The sequence below is a fragment of the Bombina bombina genome, chromosome 11, assembly GCF_027579735.1.
Source record: "Bombina bombina isolate aBomBom1 chromosome 11, aBomBom1.pri, whole genome shotgun sequence".
Taxonomy (NCBI): Eukaryota; Metazoa; Chordata; class Amphibia; order Anura; family Bombinatoridae; genus Bombina; species Bombina bombina.
The window spans coordinates 20320151-20339075 of record NC_069509.1 but is presented as its reverse complement, the minus strand read 5'-3'; the positions used below and the strand labels follow the sequence as shown (position 1 = coordinate 20339075).

Sequence of the window (18925 nt, the reverse complement as noted above, 5' to 3'; positions counted from 1 at the left end):
TTTTTTATGGAAAACCAGAGAGTGCAGTCGTTTTTCTGAATACTATAAATATATATATATATATATATATATATATATATATATATATATACTCACTGGCCACTTTATTAGGTACACCTTGCTAGTACCAGGTAGGACCCCCTTTTGCTTTCAGAACTGCCTTAATTTTTCATGGCATAGATTTAACAAGGTGTTGGAAACATTCCTCAGAGATTTTGGTCCATGTTGACATGATTTTTTGACTTCACATCCATGATGCGAATCTCTCGTTCCAAAACATCCCAAAGGTGCTCTATTGAAATGAGATCTGGTGACTGTGGAGGCCATTGGAGTACAGTGAACTCATTGTCGCATGGATCCATGCTTTCATGTTGTTTATGCCAAATTCTGACCCTACCATCTAAATGTTGCAGCTGAAATCAAGACTCATCAGACCAGGCAACATTTTTCCAATCTTCTATTGTCCAATTTTGGTGAGCCTGTGCTAATTTTAGCCTCAGTTTCCTTAGCTGACAGGAGTGGCACCGGTGGGGTCTTCTGCTGCTGTAGCCCATCTGCTTCAAGGTTTGATGTGCTGTGCATTCAGAGATGGTATTCTGCATACCTTGGTTGGAACAAGTGGTTATTTGAGTTACTGTTGCCTTTCTATCATCTTGAACCATATAATCACCCAAGGAGTTAGGAAAACAGCTCACCTTTTTCTATTTCTTTTTCTTTGTGGGGCAAGGAATAGAGGACTTGCCAGGTCCCAAAATAATCCAAAAACTAAGAATATTCCAGCCTCCAAAATTCTTTAAAAGAACCTTTATTTTCACATAGGGTCCTCAGCAACAAACATACAACGTTTCAAGCCTAAGCAGGATCTTAGTCATGTATAATTTAACATACACAGGTAAATGCCTTTATATACCCTCACCTGTTATTCATCTTCCTGTGTTACACTAATTGCACAACAGTGCCATCTTGTGGATACAAAAATCAATGTATCACAAAGTTATCACAGGAAGAGAATAAATGTGTATACAGAACATTTATTTAAAAAAACATAAAACCATGTACATATATATTAAAAATAGGTATTGTGCACAACCTTTACAAAAATAATTCAATCAACTCTATAATGTCTTACATATTATCTCGGCAATCTAATAGACTTGGAAAAAGATTTTTAGGAAATAATTTTTTAGAAAAAAAGACTCCAGTCAAAATCCTTATTCATCCCTTTGGGCCTCATTGTTTCCAACTTATATATCCAAAAGATCTCCCTGGTTTTTAACAATCGTTCCCTATCTCCACCCCTTCTGGGCCTATCTACCTGTTCTAAAATTTGAAACCTAAGTTGGCTGATGTTATGACCCATAGAGAGAAAGTGAGAGGAAACTGGAGCTTCTTTGTTTTTGCATCTTATATTAGATTTATGTTCAGTTATCCTCTCCCTTACCTCTCTACAGGTCTCGCCTATATAAATTTGCCCACGTGGGCATTTGATAAGGTATACACAGTGGGTTGTCCTGCAGGTTAGATATTTGTTGATTTTAAATTTTCTTCCCATTGATGGGGTGAAAGAAGTTCTCTCCTTTTATCATAGAACTGCAGTTGCTGCAATTCAGACATGGGTAGCAACCATGTCTCTTTGGGCCTATAGTCCTTTGACTATCTTGTTTATGGCTACCAATATCTGAATGCACCAACATGTCCCTGATACTCTGATTTCTCTTGTAGGCTACCTTTGGATTCTATTTGAATTCAATAACCTCAGGACTGCAGTCCCTCAAAATATGCCAATGTTTCTTTAAGATGCCAGTAATTTTATTACTTAATCTATTAAATTGTGTGACAAAGATCATACAATTTACTTCCTGTTTTTTATTTTTCTTCTCTACATCTATATCCTTAGTAATTACATCTAGTTGTTCTGCAATTAATGTAGGGGGATAATTTCTATTGAAAAATGTATTGGCCATCTGTTCCAGCCTATGATTACATTGTTCTTTATCTGATACAATACGTTTTACTCTAGTAAATTGGCTCCTTGGAATAGCCTTGAATATACTTTCAGGGTGATAACTGCCATATTTTAGCAGATTATTTCTATCAGTACTCTTGGTATAGAGATCTGTATTCAAAAATCCTCCTTTATTGTATACATATGTATCCAAGTATTCAATACCTATTTCGTTCATATTTAGAGTAAACTTAAGTCCTGTGACTGAATTGTTCAGATCTTGTACAAAAGACAAAAGGCTACCAACGTCGCCCCCCCACACGCCAAACACATCATCAATGTACCTCCACCAGGAGGCGCCATAGCGTTGGAACAAAATATGAGGATATACATAGTATTCCTCAAAGCTATTCATGAAAATGTTGGCCTATGTGGGGGCGACATTGGAGCCCATTGCCGTCCCCTGTTTTTGCAAATAATACGTATCTCCAAACAGGAAATAATTATGATACAATATAATAGAGAGCAATTCAATTAGAAAACAAATCTCCATTTCAGTATAATTACTGGTTGATCTCAAGAGATTTTCTACTGCTGAAATGCCACTCGTATGTTTTATGGAAGTGTATAAGCTGGAAACATCTAAAGTAAATAAAATACACTTCTCTCCAATATATCCTAGATCTTTCAGCTTGGATAAAAAGTAATTTGTATCCCTGACATATGAAGTAGCTTTTTTAACAAATGGCTGTAGTACTTTATCTAGAAAAATAGATATAGATGAAAAAATGGAGCCCATCCCTGCCACAATGGGCCTACCAGGGTTTTTTTCTTTTGCTTTATGGATTTTTGGTAAAACGTATATTACCGGTCTTATAGGATTGTCAACATATAAGGCATCTTTAAATGTCTCTGTAATTATTTCCTTCTTAACAGCCAAATCAAAAATGTTTTTAATTTCCCTATTTATATGAGCAGTTGGATCTCTACTTAATTCCTGATAGACTTGATTGTCAGCTAGCTGTCTGTTAATTTCTGCCATGTAGTCAAGTTTATCTAAGACTACAATGGCTCCACCCTTGTCAGCCTCTTTTATGATAATCTCTTTATTTTTCATAAGTGTTTCAATAGCAGATTTATCTTTTTTATTTCTTTCTACCAATTTTCTTTTTCTCTCTCTCCTAAGAAGATTGTCTATCTCTCTTTATACCAAATTCATATAGGTGGCTGTACTATGTGTAACTGCAGGTGTAAAAGTGCTCTTTTTAGATATACCAAATTCCCTAACATTGCTAAACTTAATATTATTAGCAATCTCTGTGTCAAGTGTTTGTATGTGTCCCTTTTGCATAGCAAAGTAGATTTTCAATTTAAGTTTCCTAAAAAACTTTTGGAGGTCTTGTTGGACCATAACTTCATTGCAAAAATTATCTAAACAAAAAGATAAACCTTTATTTAAGGCTATCTCCTCCTCATTAGTTAAAGTGTAAGAAGACAAATTATTAACTAAATTCTCATTCAGTATCATTGAATTTTTAGTGTGCTGTGCAATATCATTCAAACCAAAACCACACTCACTCACAGTCATTCTCATCATATCGTGTTTAGGTGCAGTGTTTACACATTTATACATTTGCTTAGTGACTTCATTCACAACTGCAGTATATGATCCCACCATTTCATCAGGAATAGAAAAAAAAGACTTGGTAAAGGCCATATTGGTTAAATTCAAATTAACATCTTGACTGGTAGCTATCGATATACATTGTCAATTTTGAGTATTATTCAGTCCAACAGATGATTGTGAAATAATACCTACTTCCACATCAGTGGATTGTATATTAGAATTACAGTCAACAGTGGTTTCATCAGTTGGAGTGCAGGTTTTGTCATAAGATGTTTTTGTTGTTGTTACACAGATTTTACTTTGGCAATCATTAATAGTAGCCCTTCTTACATAGGTATGGGACTGGGTTATCTCTGTTTGTTTGTTGTCATCAACAGCCAAATTAAAGTCATGTATACCGTCCTTTTTTGTGGCCCCACAGACACTTCGCATATAGTGTGCCCACTCATACTTTTGTGGCCGGTATTCTCTTCCTGTGATAACTTTGTGATACATTGATTTTTGTATCCACAAAATGGCACTGTTGTGCAATTAGTGTAACACAGGAAGATGAATAACAGGTGAGGGTATATAAAGGCATTTACCTGTGTATGTTAAATTATACATGATTAAGATCCTGCTTAGGCTTGAAACGTTGTATGTTTGTTGCTGAGGACCCCATGTGACAATAAAGGTTTTTTTAAAGAATTTTGGAGGCTGGAATATTCTTTGTTTTTGGATTATTTTGGGACCTGGCAAGTCCTCTATCCCTTGCCCCACAAAGAAAAAGAAATAGAAAGGTGAGCTGTTTTCCTAACTCCTTGGGTTATTATATACGTATTGCTACTGGAAGTACTTGCATACTACTATGGATGAAGGTATGACAAATGTTACCACAGATGTACCAGTGGGTCCAAAGATGTTTTTTTATGATGAGGAAACTGCACAACAGATCAACTCTAATGTTATGGGAAATAGAGACTTTTTAAACATTTCTCCCTCTGAGGTCACGAGCAGACTCTTTGTAAAAGAGAGCAAGAAAAAAATGGTGTTGGAATTACACGCCATAACCTTATCTGAATATCATAAGGTACAACGTATTCCCAGAGGACTAAGAATGTCAACATGTCCAACTCTCTTTGCTGACCGTAAAGAACATACTGACAAGTTTGAAAATATTCTTAATGTTCCTTTGATTTGATAACCTGGACTGTTGAATTTGCACAAAGGGAAATTGATAAATACAAAGAGAATATTAACCAACAGAAAGAGCAAATGGTTAAAAATTTACCTTTGGATGAGTACAAATAATAAAGAGATTATCATAAAAGAGGCTGACAAGGGCGGAGCCATTGTAGTCTTAGATAAACTTGACTACATGGCAGAAATTAACAGACAGCTAGCTGACAATCAAGTCTATCAGGAATTAAGTAGAGATCCAACTGCCCAGATAAATAGGGAAATTAAAAACATTTTTGATTTGGCTGTTAAGAAGGATATAATTACAGAGACATTTAAAGATGCCTTATATGTTGACAATCCTATAAGACCGGTAATATACGTTTTACCAAAAATCCATAAAGCAAAAGAAAAACCCTCTGGTTGGCCCATTGTGGCAGGGATGGGCTCCATTTTTTCATAGAGATTGTAGAGATTGTTGTGCATGAAAATCCAAGTAGATCAGCAGTTTTTTAAATACTCAGACCAGCCCGCCTGGCACCAGCAACCATGCCACATTCAAAGTCACTTAAATCCCCTTTCTTCCCCATTCTGATGCTCAGTTTGAAATTCAGCAAGTCGTCTTCACCACGTCTAGATGCCTCAATGCATTGAGTTGCTGCCATGTGATGGCAATTTGTGTTACCAAGCAATTAAACACGTGTACCTGATAAAGTGGTCGGTGAGTGTGTGTATATATATATGTATATGTGTGTGTATATATATATATGTATATGTGTGTGTATATATATATGTATATGTGTGTGTATATATATATATATATATATACGTAGCTAAATGGGTAGAGGCCAGCACTCACAATATCAGCCACCCAGGGTGCTTCCAAACAAAATTATAAAGTTCAAAAAAAGGATGCACTCTCCAGGATTTATAAATAAGCCACCTTTATTTCTTGTGAAATTTCAGGATTTCACCCCCTTCCTGAGACAGAAAAAAGGTTTCTGTCTGAGAAAGGGGGTGAAACCCCAAAACGTCACAAGAAATAAAGGTGACTTATTTATAAATCCTGGAGAGTGCATCTTTTTTTTTTACTTTAAATATATATTTTATTTTTAGTTAAGACAAACAAATTATACAATGAGTACCTGTTAGCTTCTTGGCATTTTCCAGCAATGTTTCTACTAAAGCTATTTCTGTTTCGACAGGCTTACGTTTGGCACTGCAGAATAAAAATGTAATATTATTATTATTTTTTCTGAAATGTTTTATCAATGACAATTCCCTTATTTCATAGTAACTAGACCTAACAATTTATTTATTTATACATTTAAAAGTATACATATATTAGCATAAGAGAGTGCATCTTCTTTTTGTATGAATTTTACATTGTGTGTATATATATATATATATATATGTGTGTGTGTGTGTGTATATATATATATATATATATATATATATATATATATATATATATATATATATATATATATATATATATATATATATATATATATGCACAAACTGGCATATCTAGTTTATTGTGCTTCACAGATATTGCTCTTTTTGCAAATTGAAGGTTTGTTACAACCCTGTGTCGAGCAAGTCTATTGGTGCCATTTATCCAACATATAAACACATACATACACATGGATACATATATATAAACATACATACACATGGATACATATATATACACATACAAACACATGGATACACATACATACATACACATGGATACACATATATACACATACATACACATACATACACATGGATACACATACATACACATGGATACACATACATACACATACATACACATGGATACCCATATATACACATACATACACATGGATACACATATATACACATAAATACACATGGATACACATATATACACATACATACACATGGATACACATATATACACATACATACACATGGATACACATACATACATACACATGGATACACATATATACACATACATACACATACATACACATGGATACACATACATACACATGGATACACATACATACACATGGATACCCATATATACACATACATACACATGGATACACATATATACACATACATACACATGGATACACATATATACACATACATACACATGGATACACATACATACATACACATGGATACACATATATATATATACACATACATACACATGGATACACATACATACATACACATACATACACATGGATACCCATATATACACATACATACACATGGATACACATACATACATACACATGGATACACATATATATATACACATACATACACATGGATACACATACATACATACACATACATACACATGGATACCCATATATACACATACATACACATGGATACACATATATACACATACATACACACACATACATACACATGGATACCCATATATACACATACATACACATGGATACACATATATACACATACATACACATGGATACACATACATACACATACATACACATGGATACACATATATACACATACATACACATGGATACACATACACACATACATACATACACATATATACACATACATGCACATGGATACACATACATACACATATATACACATGGATACACATACATACATACACATATATACACATACATACACATGGATACACATATATACACATACATACACTACACATATATACACATACATACACATGGATACACATATATACACATACATACACATGGATACACATACATACACATGGATACACATATATACACATACATACACTACACATATATACACATACATACACATGGATACACATATATACACATACATACACATGGATACACATACATACACATGGATACACATATATACACATACATACACATTGATACACATACATACATACATACATACATACACTACACTACACATATATACACATACATACACATGGATACACATATATACACATACATACACATACATACACTACACATATATACACATGCATACACTTGGATACACATATATACACATACATACACATACATACACATACATACAATACACATATATACACATACATACACACATACACATACATACACATGGATACACATACATACACATATATACACATACATACACATACATACACATACATACACACATACACATACATACACATGGATACACATACATACACATATATACACATACATACACATACATACACATACATACACATGGATACACATACATACACATACATACATACACATACATACACATACATACACACACACATACACATACATACACATGGATACACATACATACACATATATACACATACATACACATACATACACATGGATACACATACATACACATACATACACATACATACACATACATACACATACACTACACATATATACACACATACACATACATACACATGGATACACATACATACACATACATACACATACATACACACATACACATACATACACATGGATACACATACATACACATATATACACATACATACACATACATACACATATATACACATACATACACATACATACACATACATACACATACATACACATATATACACATACATACACATACATACACATACATACACACATACACATACATACACATGGATACACATACATACACATATATACACATACATACACATACATACACATATATACACATACATACACACATACACATACATACACATGGATACACATATATACACATACTTACACATATATACACATACATACACATACATACACATATATACACATACATACACACATACACATATATACACATACATACACATACATACACATACATACACATACATACACATACATACACATGGATACACATATATACACATACATACACATACATACACATACATACACATACATACACACATACACATACATACACATGGATACACATATATACACATACATACACATACATACACATACATACACATACATACACATATATACACATACATACACATATATACACATACATACATACACATACATACACATATATACACATACATACACACATACACATACATACACATGGATACACATATATACACATACATACACATACATACACATATATACACATACATACACATATATACACATACATACACATACATACACATATATACACATACATACACATACATACACATACATACACATACATACACACATACACATACATACACATGGATACACATACATACACATATATACACATACATACACATACATACACATACATACACATACATACACATACATACACATACATACACATGGATACACATACATACACATACATACACATACATACACATACATACATACATACACATGGATACACATACATACACATATATACACATACATACACATACATACACATGGATACACATACATACACATACATACATACACATACATACACATACATACACATACATACACATACACTACACATATATACACATAAATACACATGGATACACATACATACACATACATACACATACATACACATGGATACACATACATACACATACATACACATACATACACATACATACACATATATACACATACATACACATACATACACATATATAGACATACATACACACATACACATACATACACATGGATACACATATATACACATACATACACATACATACACATATATACACATACATACACATATATACACATACATACACATATATACACATATATACACATACATACACATACATACACATACATACACATACATACACATATATACACATATATACACATACATACACATATATACACATACATACACATGGATACATTGATAGTGGAGTACACCTAGCGCCTACTAAATAAGACCTCTGGCTTTGATAATTTAACACCTAGTTGTCAAAAATGGAAAGATGAAACTAATAAGGTATACCAAAGCGCCAACTATACGAAGGCTGGGTCTGGACCTAATGCAATATTGTCAAACGATTACAATAAACAATTTATTGAGTACACAAATAAGTTAAAAACATGGATCCATGTATAAACAATCAAATTTATACAACAATAATAGCTAAATGAATAGTTAACACAAATAGTTATGTAACAGATATAGCATTTAAAATTGTGCAAACATTGCTCTTAAAAATATTCATAAAAAATTCCAAATTTAGTATAAGGCTCACAACAGAAATTCAACTTTGTGTTTACCATATACACATACACAGATTTGTACAGCAATAATAGCTAAATGAATAGTTAAAACAAATAGTTAAATAGCAGATATGGCATTTAAAATTGTGCAAACAATGCTCTTAAAAAATATTCCTAAAAAATTCCAAATTAAGTATAAGGCTCACAACAGAAATTCAACTTTGTGTTTACCACATACACATAATAGGTGAAATATATTAGTCAGTTATATAATATTATCTAACCAATAATGTTCTCGATTCTATGCAATACTAAATATTGCCAATAGTGACTAATGTGTAAGGCTCTGAGTAAGACCTTTAACTGTGTGTTTACCACATACGCATTGTCAAGTAAAAAATATTGTGACAGCAATAAGCCAATGTAAAGAATGTGTATCAAAAAAGTTGCGTGCAAAAATTAGTGTACAAAAGATATTAATGGTCAAAAAATAGGTTGATCTTCAAAAAACGTGAATTAAGAACAAAGATTGTGAAAAATGAAAAACCAAAAATTTACAAAAACATTGTGGTGTGTTCCAATAGTAACTTATATAAATGTAAATAATAGTCCAAAAAATAGTCCAACAGTGAAAACTTAATAGAAAAAATAATCCAACAATAAATTATAATAAGTAGTGTGTCTCTTTAAGAAAAAACAATAATCCTTAAAGTGTTGTGAATCCTAACAGCAATAGTTATGGTGATTTTCCAAGTGTTTTATACTGAATAGCAGTGTCAGTACTTGCTAGCCATAGTAGCCGAGTGTTTTATACAGAATAGCAGTGTCAGTACTTGATAGCCATAGTAGCCGAGTGTTTTATACTGAATAGCAGTGTCAGTACTTGCTAGCCAAGTGTTTTATACTGAATAGCAGTGTCAGTACTTGCTAGCCAAGTGTTTTATACTGAATAGCAGTGTCAGTACTTGCTAGCCAAGTGTTTTATACTGAATAGCAGTGTCAGTACTTGTTAGCCAAGTGTTTTATACTGAATAGCAGTGTCAGTACTTGCTAGCCAAGTGTTTTATACTGAATAGCAGTGTCAGTACTTGTTAGCCATAGTAGCCAAGTGTGTTATACTGAATAGCAGTGTCAGTACTTGCTAGCCAAGTGTTTTATACTGAATAGCAGTGTCAGTACTTGTTAGCCAAGTGTTTTATAATGAATAGCAGTGTCAGTACTTGTTAGCCAAGTGTTTTATACTGAATAGCAGTGTCAGTACTTGTTAGCCAAGTGTTTTATACTGAATAGCAGTGTCAGTACTTGCTAGCCAAGTGTTTTATACTGAATAGCAGTGTCAGTACTTGTTAGCCAAGTGTTTTATACTGAATAGCAGTGTCAGTACTTGCTAGCCAAGTGTTTTATACTGAATAGCAGTGTCAGTACTTGTTAGCCAAGTGTGTTATACTGAATAGCAGTGTCAGTACTTGTTAGCCAAGTGTGTTATACTGAATAGCAGTGTCAGTACTTGTTAGCCAAGTGTTTTATACTGAATAGCAGTGTCAGTACTTGTTAGCCAAGTGTTTTATACTGAATAGCAGTGTCAGTACTTGTTAGCCAAGTGTTTTATACTGAATAGCAGTGTCAGTACTTGTTAGCCAAGTGTTTTATACTGAATAGCAGTGTCAGTACTTGTTAGCCAAGTGTTTTATACTGAATAGCAGTGTCAGTACTTGCTAGCCAAGTGTTTTATACTGAATAGCAGTGTCAGTACTTGCTAGCCAAGTGTTTTATACTGAATAGCAGTGTCAGTACTTGTTAGCCAAGTGTTTTATACTGAATAGCAGTGTCAGTACTTGCTAGCCAAGTGTTTTATACTGAATAGCAGTGTCAGTACTTGTTAGCCAAGTGTTTTATACTGAATAGCAGTGTCAGTACTTGTTAGCCAAGTGTTTTATACTGAATAGCAGTGTCAGTACTTGTTAGCCAAGTGTTTTATACTGAATAGCAGTGTCAGTACTTGTTAGCCAAGTGTTTTATACTGAATAGCAGTGTCAGTACTTGCTAGCCAAGTGTTTTATACTGAATAGCAGTGTCAGTACTTGCTAGCCAAGTGTTTTATACTGAATAGCAGTGTCAGTACTTGCTAGCCAAGTGTTTTATACTGAATAGCAGTGTCAGTACTTGCTAGCCAAGTGTTTTATACTGAATAGCAGTGTCAGTACTTGCTAGCCAAGTGTTTTATACTGAATAGCAGTGTCAGTACTCGCTAGCCGAGTGTTTTATACTGAATAGCAGTGTCAGTACTTGTTAGCCAAGGGTTTTATACTGAATAGCAGTGTCAGTACTTGTTAGTCAAGTGTTTTATACTGAATAGCAGTGTCAGTACTTGTTAGCCAAGTGTTTTAAACTGAATAGCAGTGTCAGTACTTGTTAGCCAAGTGTTTTATACTGAATAGCAGTGTCAGTACTTGCTAGCCGTTTTCCAACCCAAAATTCTATCTTCTTGGCAAATATTTTATTATAATCCCTGGATGATCCTTCTGTAAAAGAAAGATATGTTGGTGTAGATTGTTTTTAGATCAATAGAAAATGAAACTGTGCTTACCAGTCGACGCGTTTCGGTCACAAAGAGACCTTTATCAAGACAGTTTTTTTATATAACAAAATATTTGCCAAGAAAATAGAATTTTGGGTTGGAAAATGGCTAGCAAGTACTGACACTGCTATTCAGTATAAAACACTTGCTAGTAAGTACTGACACTGCTATTCAGTATAAAACACTTGGCTAGTAAGTACTGACACTGCTATTCAGTATAAAACACTTGGCTAACAAGTACTGACACTGCTATTCAGTATAAAACACTTGGCTAGCAAGTACTGACACTGCTATTCAGTATAAAACACTTGGCTAGCAAGTACTGACACTGCTATTCAGTATAAAACACTTGGCTAACAAGTACTGACACTGCTATTCAGTATAAAACACTTGGCTAACAAGTACTGACACTGCTATTCAGTATAAAACACTTGGCTAACAAGTACTGACACTGCTATTCAGTATAAAACACTTGGCTAGCGAGTACTGACACTGCTATTCAGTATAACACACTTGGCTAACAAATACTGACACTGCTATTCAGTATAAAACACTTGGCTAGCAAGTACTGACACTGCTATTCAGTATAAAACACTTGGCTAGCAAGTACTGACACTGCTATTCAGTATAAAACACTTGGCTAGCAAGTACTGACACTGCTATTCAGTATAAAACACTTGGCTAGCAAGTACTGACACTGCTATTCAGTATAAAACACTTGGCTAGCAAGTACTGACACTGCTATTCAGTATAAAACACTTGGCTAGCAAGTACTGACACTGCTATTCAGTATAAAACACTTGGCTAGCAAGTACTGACACTGCTATTCAGTATAAAACACTTGGCTAACAAGTACTGACACTGCTATTCAGTATAAAACACTTGGCTAACAAGTACTGACACTGCTATTCAGTATAAAGCACTTGGCTAACAAGTACTGACACTGCTATTCAGTATAAAACACTTGGCTAGCAAGTACTGACACTGCTATTCAGTATAAAACACTTGGCTAGCAAGTACTGACACTGCTATTCAGTATAAAACACTTGGCTAGCAAGTACTGACACTGCTATTCAGTATAAAACACTTTGCTAGCAAGTACTGACACTGCTATTCAGTATAAAACACTTGGCTAGCAAGTACTGACACTGCTATTCAGTATAAAACACTTGGCTAGCAAGTACTGACACTGCTATTCAGTATAAAACACTTGGCTAACAAGTACTGACACTGCTATTCAGTATAACACACTTGGCTAGCAAGTACTGACACTGCTATTCAGTATAAAACACTTGGCTAACAAGTACTGACACTGCTATTCAGTATAAAACACTTGGCTAACGAGTACTGACACTGCTATTCAGTATAAAACACTCGGCTAGCGAGTACTGACACTGCTATTCAGTATAAAACACTTGGCTAGCAAGTACTGACACTGCTATTCAGTATAAAACACTTGGCTAACAAGTACTGACACTGCTATTCAGTATAAAACACTTGGCTAACAAGTACTGACACTGCTATTCAGTATAAAACACTTGGCTAACAAGTACTGACACTGCTATTCAGTATAAAACACTTGGCTAACAAGTACTGACACTGCTATTCAGTATAAAACACTTGGCTAACAAGTACTGACACTGCTATTCAGTATAAAACACTTGGCTAACAAGTACTGACACTGCTATTCAGTATAAAACACTTGGCTAGCAAGTACTGACACTGCTATTCAGTATAAAACACTTGGCTAACAAGTACTGACACTGCTATTCAGTATAAAACACTTGGCTAACAAGTACTGACACTGCTATTCAGTATAAAACACTTGGCTAGCGAGTACTGACACTGCTATTCAGTATAAAACACTTGGCTAACAAGTACTGACACTGCTATTCAGTATAAAACACTTGGCTAACAAGTACTGACACTGCTATTCAGTATAAAACACTTGGCTAGCAAGTACTGACACTGCTATTCAGTATAAAACACTTGGCTAGCAAGTACTGACACTGCTATTCAGTATAAAACACTTGGCTAACAAGTACTGACACTGCTATTCAGTATAACACACTTGGCTAGCAAGTACTGACACTGCTATTCAGTATAAAACACTTGGTTAACAAGTACTGACACTGCTATTCAGTATAAAACACTTGGCTAACGAGTACTGACACTGCTATTCAGTATAAAACACTCGGCTAGCGAGTACTGACACTGCTATTCAGTATAAAACACTTGGCTAGCAAGTACTGACACTGCTATTCAGTATAAAACACTTGGCTAACAAGTACTGACACTGCTATTCAGTATAAAACACTTGGCTAACAAGTACTGACACTGCTATTCAGTATAAAACACTTGGCTAACAAGTACTGACACTGCTATTCAGTATAAAACACTTGGCTAACAAGTACTGACACTGCTATTCAGTATAAAACACTTGGCTAACAAGTACTGACACTGCTATTCAGTATAAAACACTTGGCTAACAAGTACTGACACTGCTATTCAGTATAAAACACTTGGCTAACAAGTACTGACACTGCTATTCAGTATAAAACACTTGGCTAACAAGTACTGACACTGCTATTCAGTATAAAACACTTGGCTAACAAGTACTGACACTGCTATTCAGTATAAAACACTTGGCTAACAAGTACTGACACTGCTATTCAGTATAAAACACTTGGCTAACAAGTACTGACACTGCTATTCAGTATAAAACACTTGGCTAACAAGTACTGACACTGCTATTCAGTATAAAACACTTGGCTAACAAGTACTGACACTGCTATTCAGTATAGAACACTTGGCTAACAAGTACTGACACTGCTATTCAGTATAAAACACTTGGCTAGCAAGTACTGACACTGCTATTCAGTATAAAACACTTGGCTAACAAGTACTGACACTGCTATTCAGTATAAAACACTTGGCTAACAAGTACTGACTCTGCTATTCAGTATAAAACACTTGGCTAGCAAGTACTGACACTGCTATTCAGTATAAAACACTTGGCTAACAAGTACTGACACTGCTATTCAGTATAAAACACTTGGCTAACAAGTACTGACACTGCTATTCAGTATAAAACACTTGGCTAGCAAGTACTGACACTGCTATTCAGTATAAAACACTTGGCTAACAAGTACTGACACTGCTATTCAGTATAAAACACTTGGCTAACAAGTACTGACACTGCTATTCAGTATAAAACACTTGGCTAACAAGTACTGACACTGCTATTCAGTATAGAACACTTGGCTAACAAGTACTGACACTGCTATTCAGTATAAAACACTTGGCTAGCAAGTACTGACACTGCTATTCAGTATAAAACACTTGGCTAACAAGTACTGACACTGCTATTCAGTATAAAACACTTGGCTAACAAGTAATGACACTGCTATTCAGTATAAAACACTTGGCTAGCAAGTACTGACACTGCTATTCAGTATAAAACACTTGGCTAACAAGTACTGACACTGCTATTCAGTATAACACACTTGGCTAACAAGTACTGACACTGCTATTCAGTATAAAACACTTGGCTAGCAAGTACTGACACTGCTATTCAGTATAAAACACTTGGCTAACAAGTACTGACACTGCTATTCAGTATAAAACACTTGGCTAGCAAGTACTGACACTGCTATTCAGTATAAAACACTTGGCTAGCAAGTACTGACACTGCTATTCAGTATAAAACACTTGGCTAACAAGTACTGACACTGCTATTCAGTATAAAACACTTGGCTAACAAGTACTGACACTGCTATTCAGTATAAAACACTTGGCTAGCAAGTACTGACACTGCTATTCAGTATAAAACACTTGGCTAGCAAGTACTGACACTGCTATTCAGTATAAAACACTTGGCTAGCAAGTACTGACACTGCTATTCAGTATAAAACACTTGGCTAACAAGTACTGACACTGCTATTCAGTATAAAACACTTGGCTAACAAGTACTGACACTGCTATTCAGTATAAAACACTTGGCTAGCAAGTACTGACACTGCTATTCAGTATAAAACACTTGGCTACTATGGCTAGCAAGTACTGACACTGCTATTCAGTATAAAACACTCGGCTACTATGGCTAACAAGTACTGACACTGCTATTCTGTATAAAACACTCGGCTACTATGGCTAGCAAGTACTGACACTGCTATTCAGTATAAAACACTTGGAAAATCACCATAACTATTGCTGTTAGGATTCACAACACTTTAAGGATTATTGTTTTTTCTTAAAGAGACACACTACTTATTATAATTTATTGTTGGATTATTTTTTCTATTAAGTTTTCACTGTTGGACTATTTTTTGGACTATTATTTACATTTATATAAGTTACTATTGGAACACACCACAATGTTTTTGTAAATTTTTGGTTTTTCATTTTTCACAATCTTTGTTCTTTATTCACGTTTTTTGAAGATCAACCTATTTTTTGACCATTAATATCTTTTGTACACTAATTTTTGCACACAACTTTTTTGATACACATTCTTTACATTGGCTTATTGCTGTCACAATATTTTTTACTTGACAATGCGTATGTGGTAAACACACAGTTAAAGGTCTTACTCAGAGCCTTACACATTAGTCACTATTGGCAATATTTAGTATTGCATAGAATCGAGAACATTATTGGTTATATAATATTATATAACTGACTAAGATATTTCACCTATTATGTGTATGTGGTAAACACAAAGTTGAATTTCTGTTGTGAGCCTTATGCTTATTTTGGAATTTTTTTAGGAATATTTTTTAAGAGCATTGTTTGCACAATTTTAAATGCCATATCTGCTATTTAACTATTTGTTTTAACTATTCATTTAGCTATTATTGCTGTACAAATTTGTGTATGTGTATATGGTAAACACAAAGTTGAATTTCTGTTGTGAGCCTTATACTAAATTTGGAATTTTTTATGAATATTTTTAAGAGCAATGTTTGCACAATTTTAAATGCTATATCCGTTACATAACTATTTGTTTTAACTATTCATTTAGCTATTATTGTTGTATAAATTTGATTGTTTATACATGGATCCATGTTTTTAACTTATTTGTGTACTCAATACATTTTTTATTGTAATCGTTTGACAATATTGCATTAGGTCCAGACCCAGCCTTCGTATAGTTGGCGCTTTGGTATACCTTATTAATACACATGGATACACATATATACATATGGATACACATAAATACATAAATGCAAACAGACAGCTCGGGCTGTGCAATTCAATGCAAGGATCAAAAGCAAAAAATAATGTTAAATGAGCAGCACATTATATTCGTGTGTGCTAGCTGAGACAATGTATCGCTTTGTCCAATTATGAAACAATTGTAGTAAACCTGTGTTGATTGTTGCAATTGATTACCAAGACCGTTAACCCCTTACATTCGCAAGACTCATCGTTATAAATAAAACATAAGCTAGACAGTTCTAGCAATAACAAACTCACTTGATTCTGAGAATGAAATCCAATGTCAGATGAGATCCAATGTCAGATGAGATCCAGGAAAACGGAACTGTTATATTCACTGTTAGTAGCGCAATTTGTAGCAACAGTCACAGATACTGCCTGTGTTCATAGCAGCATCACGGCTTGTTACACAGGTGTTGAGAAGGGCTCCCCTGCTAAGCCCTCGTTTGTAATGATAAGTAAACAGAAATTAGTTCAACACCTCTGATTGTAACAAAAATAGAACCCAATAATCGAAAAAACAGAAAGGCTGATGAAATAAGTGTTAAAACTTCACCTTTAATTGAAATTCCGTGAGTAAAAAACAAAGGCACAGCACACAGACCTGACTACCGCTGACGCGTTTCCTGCCCTATTGGGCACTTCATCAGAGCTACCTAACAGGTGTGTAAGGACTCCTTAAAAACAGGATGTAAGCCCTGCACACCTGCTGCATAATTAATTATAACAAAAAATGGAAATTTTGTGTGTATTGTGAAATAAACATCCAATCCAACGTGTAAAACAATAATAAACATTATGCATAATAAATAAACTTGAAAATATCGATCATAAACAAAAAAATATATACATTATTATACACTAAGACTATGCTTTCATATAAAATTGTATCATTCAATAGGCACATTAAAAACGATAGTACAATTTCAATGTGTGGGGGATAACGATTCTTACTGTAACTAAATACATGAATATTCGTCAATTAATAACATCCCAGTGTACTGAAGTTAATTTAAACATGTTGAAAACATATAATATGGAAATACAAAGAGGGAACTGATATTCTAATATACCTTAGTAAATAAACGATGTGAAAT

At 34.1% G+C, this 18925-nt stretch overlaps 1 protein-coding gene across 1 annotated transcript in view; it reads right to left on the bottom strand.

The window, feature by feature from the left end:
* The window catches only part of LOC128641603 (uncharacterized), a 75667-nt gene that overhangs the window by 7988 nt on the left and 48754 nt on the right, over nucleotides 1–18925 (bottom strand). Inside the window, exon 3 of the mRNA XM_053694142.1 lies at nucleotides 5876–5949. Coding sequence (XP_053550117.1) covers nucleotides 5876–5949 — 74 coding nt within the window. The remainder of the gene's footprint in view (nucleotides 1–5875; nucleotides 5950–18925) is intronic.